This window comes from Trichoplusia ni, chromosome 10 (genome assembly GCF_003590095.1).
Source record: "Trichoplusia ni isolate ovarian cell line Hi5 chromosome 10, tn1, whole genome shotgun sequence".
NCBI lineage: Eukaryota > Metazoa > Arthropoda > Insecta > Lepidoptera > Noctuidae > Trichoplusia > Trichoplusia ni.
In genome coordinates this window covers 8209182-8220237 of record NC_039487.1, presented here as the reverse complement: position 1 = coordinate 8220237, position 11056 = coordinate 8209182, and the positions used below count along the sequence as shown (strand labels likewise).

General features: G+C 34.7%; 1 protein-coding gene and 1 pseudogene across 1 annotated transcript; one reads left to right on the top strand and one right to left on the bottom strand.

The window, feature by feature from the left end:
• Nucleotides 1–88: 88 nt before the first annotated feature.
• LOC113498013 (trypsin alpha-like) lies at nt 89–2627 on the bottom strand. The gene is made up of 5 exons (XM_026877887.1): nt 2538–2627; nt 1898–2069; nt 1147–1402; nt 829–934; nt 89–436 (listed from the first exon to the last, which is right to left on the bottom strand). Exons 1-5 carry the CDS (start codon nt 2578–2580, stop codon nt 207–209), a joined length of 807 nt encoding a protein of 268 aa, XP_026733688.1. The 5' UTR covers nt 2581–2627; the 3' UTR covers nt 89–206.
• A 1652-nt stretch (nt 2628–4279) lies between these two features.
• Nucleotides 4280–11056, top strand: part of LOC113498185 — a 64112-nt pseudogene continuing 57335 nt past the window's right edge.

Genomic DNA, 11056 nt, shown 5'->3' with positions numbered 1-11056 from the left:
TTTAACACTTAGTCCAGTTATTTTGTGGACCAGTCATATGACTAGCTGGAGGTATGATCAAATTATGAATCTTAAAAATTACAGGCACTTATGCCTGAATACTAAAACAACAATCACTTTTAATGTGTCACTCTGTCACTTTAAAATGTCATACGCGACATATTTAAGATAATTTAAAATTGCGTTTTGGCATCCGGGTGTTATATCTACAAAGTAGCCGGGGCAGCTTGCATCCCTGGAGAACTCCTGCCTGCTACAGCGACAGACAGAATCCAGTTGGTGAACTTGTCGACCCTCGTGAAGACATCAGGATATGCATCATCACCGCAGTTCTTGAAGTATGAGGACACGCCCACGATCACGTTGTCGAGAACCATGGGGGCGCCGGAGTCGCCGTTGCACGTGCCTTTACCGGCTGCGCTGGCGCAGATGACGTCTGGAAAAGATTGTGGGTGTTATAATTGTATTGTTTAGGTAAAGCTTAGATGCTTAACGGAAGACCTTAGTTATTAGTTAATCTTCATAAGGAAAATTCTTTAATGACGGAAGAAACCTTCATTTGCTTCCTTTTTTTATTTTGGTTCTAGATTCTTCTTCTTTATCATCATCAGCCCATATTCGTCCACCGCTGGACATAAGCCTCCTCAATTCTTCTTAGTAGTGGCAGTGGTAGTTTAAATATTGTTTTTGAAGATAGTATAATACTATGACCACATAATAAAACTCAGCGTATTGGAGTACACTATTAAACATATCTCTCTTGCAATATGCCACTATCCACCCAATATAAAGTCCCTGAAATATTATGTTATTTATCTTAAAACTCACTGTCTGTGATAGCGACGGCGCTTTCATCGGCGTAGGTAGCTGCGCATTCATCTAAGTTCTGCTTGTCAAGAGTTACTGACTGGAGAGTGTCGGATTGGCTTCCCTCCTGAAAAACGGAAGGATCCAATTGCGAGAAACACAATACTTGTAAAAAAGAAGTTAAAGAGATTCTTTTTTTATCGAAAGAAGGAAAATGTCTATTAAAGACATGTTTGTAAATCTGAAGGGGAGATGACTTTCGAATAAGATTATGAACTCTCTCAGAATCAACGCAAGCAAGCCTTAAGTTAAAAAAATAATAATAAAGACTCAACTTACAGCATCGAATCCCCAGCTGAAAACCTTAAGAGGAAGTCCATCGGCGAGGTAAAAGTTGTTAGGAGGGAGGTACAACACATTGATGGTGTCAGTTATGCCTAGCGGCTCGACGAGGAAGGACACGGCGATGTCATTAGCGCGGGGGCTCGCGACGTAGTCAGGGTTCTGCACGAAGTGGCTGACCATGGCAACAGTGCCGCCGACCAAGCTGTTGGTGGAACCGGCGCGGACCAGCAAGTTGTCCAAATTGGCGCCACTGGAAATTGTTGTTACGTTACACAAGAGCATATCAGATTGAGCCCAATGATTGATTGTGAAATGCAACATTTTATCTTTCATTGAATTTGTTGAAAAGATCAAGGTTTAGATAAACTACTACCTACTTTTGTGGTAGGATATGGAACTTATACGCTTAGGCATACATTTTGAGATATTTTAAGTAATCAAAAAAATGATTAGAACGTATACACGAATATGAAGTGTTAATAAATTTCATGATATTTGAAACCATTGCGTCTTAAATTAAATACATTTTTACGTCCAAAAAATGCAATCATTCATTTTTTTATAGGAATGACAAATTATATGTTTTTCAATCCTTTGAGCTCGCTGCAGTCAACATTTCCTATCCGTCGCACTGACTCGAATCGAATACAGAAAGGTCCCTCTTACAGGTCAGTTTTAAAAGCCGTTTTGCCATCCCGATAAATAAGCGTGAGTAAATAGTCATTAAAGTAGATATTATAGTTACCTGAAGCAAAAAGCCGAAGAGAGCACATGCCAGGAGGAGATCAGAGATCCCACGCAACGCTGGATGGTGATACCAGCATTGGGGTACGAGTAGGTGTAGGCCACTATGTAGGGGAAGTCGTTGATGGTGGTGGGATCACCGCCAGCAAGGCGAGTCTCAGGCGCTGCTGAAGCTGTCAAGAAAAAAATGTTTATCAGTAAACCTAGGTAAGCCTAAGAATTTTACAAATTGAAAATGAAACATGGAAAGAGTTGCTACTTTGCCGTATGGCTTAATATGGCCTTTTTCTACAGATGTGCAGTCCCGTCCGACCCGTAATGAACTTTCAATTTTAGTGTTGGCAAAATGCCTAGAGCACAAAGTGTCATTTTAATTAAATTCCCATTCGTCCATCAATTGGGGCCCAGTTATGTTGAGAGGGTTAAGTCCAAAAATGTTATTTTCAAAATCTAATCTAAACTCCACCAAGGCTTTTAAAGTTTCCAAAAGGAAGAATTTACGTTAAGAAAGTCTTAAGCAAGCGCAGAATCAGAATCATGAGAATCTCAAATGGCACCATAATTTATATAAATACATATTTGCATAAATTATTCAAATTTCAAACTCATTGCTGGAAATTTAAGATTAATTAGGTACGTACCAGTAGCAAGAATTGCGAGGAACAAGTATGCTAGAGATGCCATGGTGACCGCTGACCTAGTAAGCTAGAGGCTGATGACAAATCTACCGTTTTATACCCTCCGATTAATCAATGAATTTATTTATGTTAATATACAGGCTGTGTTAATGATGTCCGCTAACATTTATCGTTTGTTTTTAACATTATCTCAGAGTTACATTCAGTACTTGAAGATATATTTTTAAGTCAGTATAGAAGTATTTGTACTATTTGTAGTTACATTAATCTGGGACTTCGATGAAATACTTAGACGCCAGTCACAACTTGTGTAATTCCTAGGACTGCTTAATGGCAATAATGCTCTTCATAAAGCAAGGAGTTCAGTCCAGATTCACAGAAGTGCCAACTAAAATACACTCACACTGAATGGTGGAGAGTAAACTAATCTAACACAGTGAAATGAGGTAGAACCTCTGGAGGTAGCGAGTGCACATATGTGCTGTACCAACTTTGGTACCAGTAGATTTTACGTCTTATTCCATTGTCAGCCCCAAATTAAAAACCAAAATAATCAGTATTTACCTTAAAAATACCCTTGTTTTTGTCCGTCCTAAAAATCGGAATATACGACTAATAACGGTTCAACAAAAAAAAACGTTTATGAAAAGAGATTGCCGACATGAAAAATAAATGCCATACTCTGCAAATTTGAAATCTCCTGTATAACTATACTGTAAATTTGTGGCTGATTTCGCATAGATAATGTGAACTGACAATCAAGCACGTACAAATTAATCTAATTAGCTAAGATCTCTTGATAACGTTACTAGCTGGCTTTTCTTCGATTTCTTATACTTTCTTAATCCTTACAATCTTTTACATGATGATGATGTAACTGAATTAGGTTTAGTCATACTAATTAAGGCCTAAAATAACTTATTAGTGATTAGGGCCTTAGACTTAGGGTTAGGCATTTTATAGACTTTTATCAATGTTGCAGTAGGTAAATTGATGTCTTCTTGTGACCATTGTCTTGAAGTATGAGAACGTCATGTGAACAGAGTTCGAAATGATCAATAGGGTCCTAAAGCCACCTCTCAAAGTAATATCTTAGCTGCCGTAATGAAGTAAATGATGAAGAGCTATGATATACCTACTAATACTATCTAACAACTTATAGATTACAGTTAATTGTTCTCCCTGGGACACACCGAACTTAAGTGTTTTGGTGGTTTTCGTTGGTTGCAATGACAGGCATGTGTGGCGGGCTTAGTACCAACATACAGATTTATAGATTTAATGAAAGTCTGTAAATAATGTAATGTAAACTTTGATCTCTCCCATCGCGGGTCTACTGGCAGAGATTTCTTAAGAAATTAGCAGCACCCTCATCTTATCTCCACTCATCTTATCTTATTGTGTAATGTGTTACGAGACCCCACTGTAACTGCAACCCGAAGACCAGACGAACTGCAAACTTTTAAAACTTTATGTTTTATCTGTTCCGGTGTCAATGACAGTAAAAAAGTCCCGCGCCATAGAGCATTCATAGAGGAAATAAAAAAGATCTATTCCGAGTACAACAAAACTGATGACAATCATAAGTAGGCCAGTTGCTACTCATGTACATATTTATAATTAAATTATTATTTATATATTAAGTTCTAACCAATGTTTCACTTCAAAATTTTAATTTTATCTATTTCATGACGTGCCTAGTCCTGACATTGACCACTGGTTACAAACTCCTTGCCAAAAAATTAAGAAAAAAAATAATGTCAAAGAATTTGTGCCAAACTAACAATCAAAATTTTTTGTCCTAAAAATTCTTATGTGTAGAATATGGGAAATCAAGGTGGTAAAAGTAATGACTTTATATGGGGAGCTCCTGATTTGGCAGCAGATGCCGGGTTACTCAATTTTGGAAATAGGTCCAGACATAAAAGCTTTGAGCCAGGGATAAAAAAAGGGAAGACCCCCAGAAAACAAAGAACCACAAAAAATGCTTCAAGCAGAATAGCAAAACCATTCACGACAAAGAAATTAAAGGGGTTACTCGGAAACCAAATACCCGTAATAGTAGCATTGTTGACTGATACCAACTGTCGGGTGAGTTTTGATAACAAGCCCGTAGCACATTGTCAATCTGACCATACCAACAAGCCATTTCCTTGCGACCCGGCCTGCCGGAGAGTAAAATCATATCCTTGCGCGACATATTGTCCAGAGTGCGATAAAAAAACATCGGCTAAGATCCCTACCATACACTTGACGTCAAAACATGTGTAATTTTATAAATATTTTGTATGGTGAATATTGTTTTGTGAACTCAGTAACAAATAAAATGTTTTTGTTGTACTTGACGTTTGTTATTGGGTAAACGTGGTCATGCAGTGGCAACACCGCAGTGGCGCGCCTTCATGCGAGCTGAATTCGCTCCGCCGTGTGTCACTGGAAATCAAAGTTTATATGTTTTTTCTCGAATTATCGCACTAAATCCATTTCTAATCTTCGAGTGATATTATTGTGATTATGTGCCGTTATCTTATGAGTGCCGAAGGTGTACGATAAGGGTAAGATATTGTAAATACTTATGTTTGTGCTTCACAGGCGGTGGTTCGTAAAACTAAAATTCATTTAGTCTACGATTGGATTATTAGAATAATTATAAATAATTTATCGTTTTGTGTATTTTGACGATATGACCTTTAGTGGTCAGCACAGCTGTTGTCAGCCGCTAGTTTCCGTAATGAATTTTACATAAAATATTAAATCTTATTTTTTGTGGCTACAAGTGAGTCAAAGTCAAAGTCAAAGTCAAAGTCAAAGTATCTTTATTGTGTTGATTGAGTAGGTTACAGGTGTTAAATAATAATAATCCAGTACTACAATCAGCCTATTTAGGCATACAATAATTAAATCATAGTCGGGCAGGAATATAATTACAAACTTATGCTACATATATTAAAAGGTGTACATGTTTACATTTACATAAATATATTTGTTTTATTACCTACTTTATTTTCTAAAAAATCCGTAATCGTGTAAAAACATTTTTGTGACAACCATTGTTTTAATTTTAATTTAAACAGTCTAAATGGAAGTTCTCTTATAGTTTGGGGTATTTTATTATAAATTTTAATACACATAAACATGCAGTTTTTATGATATAGGGTGGTTCTACAACCTGGTACAAAAATCTTGGTGGGATCTCTTTTGCTGAACACATTTTTTTCCGAGGCTTTTACAAATAGCTGTGGGTGTTTTCTTACAAATATTCCAATTTCCAGTATGTAAAGTGAGAAAATTGTCAGTATTTTAGTTTTTTTAAATAGTGGTTTGCAGGAATCTAAGGGATCGGTATTACATATTGCTCTTAAACAACGTTTTTGTGCCAGAAATACGTTGTTGATTAAGGTTGAGTTGCCCCATAATAACAAACCATATCTTAAAACTGATCCTATATAACCGTGGTAGGCTGTAATAGCTGTAGCTTCTGTCTTGTTGGAATCTTTTAAGAGCTGCAAAACTTTGTTTGAATGCTAATAAGAGTCGTACAAATACTTTTTTTTAGTATAAAAAGTAATTTTACGAACTTTTAACACCATATTCTATGGAAAAATAATGGAGGTATTTTTAACAATTGCTTGAATCCTTGAAATGGCTTGGCTACCATACTTTATTTTATATAGTAAAAGTTTTTACAAGTTGATCAAATAAGTTATTTAGGTAACCAAACTTTCAACTTGTCATGTCAGTGACCATGAACTCAATAGTGGCTTGAGGGATAACACAACAATGTTGAACAGGCATTCATTACTATGGAAATACATTTCAATTACTATTTCTTTAGATGCTTAATCTATGAGGGTACCTTTAAAAATCTATCAAGTATATTTAACTTGAATAGATCCTATGAAATGAGTTACCTTTTTTCATTACAACTCATTACAACCTCAAATTTAATTAGTACCATGTTTAACATGTAAAGGTAGTTTCTGAACATAAGTTTTAACTATAATCTTGTTACTTCTTACTAATTAGTTTAGGTAATTTTTGGTTCAAGACACAATAACTTAAGAATTATAATATCTTCTATTCATTTTTGTTATATTTGTGTCAAACTGCAACTTTTTTCTTTTTAAATAAATATTTTATTCTATTTTTGGAAATAATGTTGGTTTCCATGTTGGGTATGATTTGTAATGCCCTAAAAGGCATTGCATATTTGCTATATAATTTTATTAACATAATTTTCTCATACTAATTAACTTAGATAAATAATGTGTCTAGGTTAAGTTGTTTATATTTTATTCTGCTTTTAATAGATTTGTTTATGGAAAAACAAAAAGTGAAGTAAACACATTTTTATTTTGCTTTTTTCATAAAAAAAAACTTCTGTTCTTACTTAATTAAAATAATCAAATATTATGATTTTAAAACACATTTTTTATTTTTGAAACAATTCAAGTAACTTAAATATGATTATTTAAAACTACCCTGTCATCTAAAGAATCACTTGGAAAAGTGTAAGTTTTACATATAATTTTTTATAACATAACCGGTAAAGCTATAAAATGGTCTGCTGAACATTAGCAGTGTTATATATTCTATTATACATTATATTTCTGTATCTGAAAAATGACTTAATTTTATAGTAATTAAGGCATATTTTTGTATTACTAATCTTATCTTTTAGTGTGCCATTACATCATTAGGATGCCAATAACCCTATTCCTTAGCCTCTGTGGTTTATCCATCTGACAGTCAGCTATCAATTGTAATAGGAATGGTGATAAAACGATCATAGAACTTCACAGAATACCTCTGCTACTGTTCTAACAACAAATTAAAAGAGGTACACAAAAACTGTTAATAAGTTTGCCATTACTAAAATTTCTGAACCAGAACAATATGAATCAAAAGCCAAGATTTTAGATTTTAGAACCCGTAAATCTCACACTCTCATACAGATTGTTTTTTTAAACATAGTCTTTGTCTTGGTTGATTGTGGTGAGCAAGCAGAGCATAATATGTGACCCGGACAGCTCATGTAATATTTCAAACCAAAACTACAAATAAAGTCTTAGACTCTCCGTGGTTGCCCTAGATGCCTAGGACAAATCTGGGGAAACGTTGACACATGGTAACCCTAAGTGTTACTAACATAGTAATACTGTTAGAAACACATACTAATTTGATGGTCTGGAACTGTTTATATGCCAGCCACACTCTACTAGCTTGTAAATAGTGTTGACTGTGCACGGCACATTAACCCCTCTAACAACTCAATCTGAGTTACAGAATAATCTGTGCACAACATCTAATTGTTACTAATTGTCAGTGAATGGTTGGTTTGTGTAAAACATGTCAATTAATTAGTGTTATTGGTGTTCAATTTATCTGTCTTATTGAATAATTAAACAGTCTTGTTGTATAATTATTGCTTAGATTGTAGGACAAGAATATAATTACTGCTTTTTTAGGGTTTCATACTTACATTGTGAAGGTGGACAATTACTGAGGCACCGCTGTTTGTCTGTCTATCACCATGCTCTATTGCATGATAGTTGGACAGTGGAAAGTTTTGCAGTTGATTTATTTCTGCTGCCACTGAAACATTGAATGCTGCCGTTGAATTGCCCTCTCATCATACTGTAACCAAAACCTCTTTTATTTGGTAGTCATTATATTATTTCATAATAAAATTGTTTGTTTTTTATGATTCATTTAATCTTATTAGATGTCTTAATAATGCAAATTAATGGTTAGTTAGTTCATCTAATGAAACTATGTTAGCAAGGACTTTAAACCTTCGTAATATTTTATTTATTTAAGCATCAAATTCTTACCTAAAATAATGGTTTTGAAAATTTTCAATATTTATATCATTAGGTCGCTTGTGAAAGGTCTTTCAATAGCATCATGTTATGGATATGTCCAGAAATTCGGAAACTTCCCAGCTTTTTTCAATACAATTTCATATTTTTTGATAATAACAATCCCGTCCAATCTGTTTGGCCGCATGGAAGATTGTATGAAGCAATAATTCCAGCCATAAACCTTGGTTTATGTTGTCCATGCAATGATACCCGACGAGTCAATCTCTATGCCCGCTCGCTGCCCGCTAATTGGGCTAAATGGGCGCGGGTTGTGCGACCGTACTAATTAATTATTATTGTACGTTCAAACCAATCTATATGTTGTTTGGTATCCCGCTTGTTTGATTGTAATGTTGTTTGTCTGTTTTAGATGTTGTTTTCACAGACTTATTGCTATGTTTTAGAGATTTTTGTCATTTCGACCATAGTAAAATTCCTAAAATTTATTAATTTAGATAATTCCAAGTTACTGATTTTTCGGCTGAAAAAATCTGAAGAAAGAATCAGTATGTACATGAGACAACTGCTTATGTGAGTATAAAAGATTGAGATTAACATCGATAGGTAAAAAATTTCAATATAATGTAATAATAATTATCAATTATTGCAAAATTCGTATTAAGTTAATCCGTAAATGGCATTTTCAAATGGTCAATGTTATTTGAATGGAATTTATTATAATTCTTAAATAATTTAGTGTCTTTCTGTATAGCCTAATACCTAAAAAAATAACTGGTTTCAAAGGTCAGAATCAGGATGAAGCCTATCTCGTATCCAATTTTAATGCATTTTGAAACACAAACGAAACGTTTAGAATGACATAGGAGAGAATTTTGCCCAAATTTTATTTAGAAGCAAGCACAAGGACCCCCTTTTGGGCACTGGCTTTCTCCTTCTCATTCTTTTAATCTTCTGTCTTATGCAATTTCTTTCCACTCTCCCTTCCAAAATCTGTTGGATTTTCACTAGAATAGTTCAATGAATTGATAGCTTAAGCAAACAATTTGGTTCAAATCCACGCACGGACGAAGTCGCGGGTACAAACTAGTCTTAAAAATATATACCTAGTTCGTAACTCAAATCAGAATAAATAGCGACAATTGAACTGCCATTTTGGGAACAAATACTTTTTAAATTCGTTGTATTGTAGCCATTATAATAACTGGAGTGACCTTCGTCGTATCTGCGCAGGATTCGAAACGCTCTGATAATATGAATCTATTAATAAATTAGCTTAACATTGTTTGAGTCGACGGGATTGTTTTGGGATGACCGGATTTTTAAAGAGGAATTAGCAATGTCTTTTTTGTTTGTTTTTAACAGTTTTTTTTTATTGAATAATGACTATGATTCTTTTAATAATAATTGTTAGTTGGTCCTCTATACGTGTCTATCACCCAAAAACACATTCTTTTCTTTGGATCTTTGTACTCAAAGTGTGAAACGGGACCTTATGACTATGTCCGTCCTTCAGTCACCATGTCTGTCTATCAGCCAGCATGCTGCGTCTCATGAACCGTGATAGACGCTGAAATATTCATAGTACATGTACTTTATTGCCAATACTATAAAAAAACTAGTCCTTAATCGTGAGCTAAGCGATAGCATCTTTAAAGTATGTATTATCCTAACGAAAGTTGATATAAAATATTTATACGGTCGCTTATTTCATCAACTTTATGAATCTCTCTCAGAATTTATAATTATTTCAGACATTGTATTTCGGGCAAATCTAATAAAGCACTGTGCTGATTGGGAAATAACTATACTAATACCTACAAATGTTTTTGTAAGTTAATTTTCCTGGTTAGTTTAAAAATATAACGTTAAAGGTAGATAGGTCAAAGTTATAAAGTACCGTCCGTCCTTCTCTCAGTTTCACTCGACAACCTTTTTTTAAATTCCTGGTAATACATATTGACACCCGCTCACTCGGGATAGGGGATGATTAATGTCAGATTCTTACTGACTGAACCTAAATCGGCGTGCTACGTCATCAGGGTTTTTGTGTCGGTGTATGGCAATGGATTGCAATCCTCTATACACCTTCCCATAACTCGCTCGTCTACCGCCGAGTTGACTCATGATTAGTGTTTCCTTGGGTCAGAAACTACTCGTGCGATCCCGATACATACGCTATGAGTAAACCGTTCCCAAACAATTAAATATCCCTCTGTAGTAACAAAATAATTTCTACTTTTTCTAAGGTTTCAATATCGGCTGCTGGTTATTAGTGGGGCGATTTTAAAATGTCCTTGTTGTTCAATAACACCTAAAGAACCCATCAGTCTGTTATTCCTCTCTTTAAGCTTGGCATTTATTTTTAAATAACCGTCGCAACTGTATCGATGTATGATCGTTGCTCATATGTCAGTCGATTCGTCTGCGTTTCCTGAAAAGGTCTTTCAAAAGAGGAGATCGTATAATACAGCCAGCTTATTGCCATTCAAATGTAGAAAAGCGTGTTCGTATTTTGTAGATCGCGAGACTCCGAATCTGTGCGACGAATGGATAAGATTTGTGCTACAGTACAATCACGTATAAAAGTAGCTTGTAAAGGTACAATACCTCCACGGCTAGACGGAAGCTTTAGTGATATACCTAGATCGTTATTCTTAAACTTAAAACATTTGAAAAAAAACTTGCAAAATGAGTGGT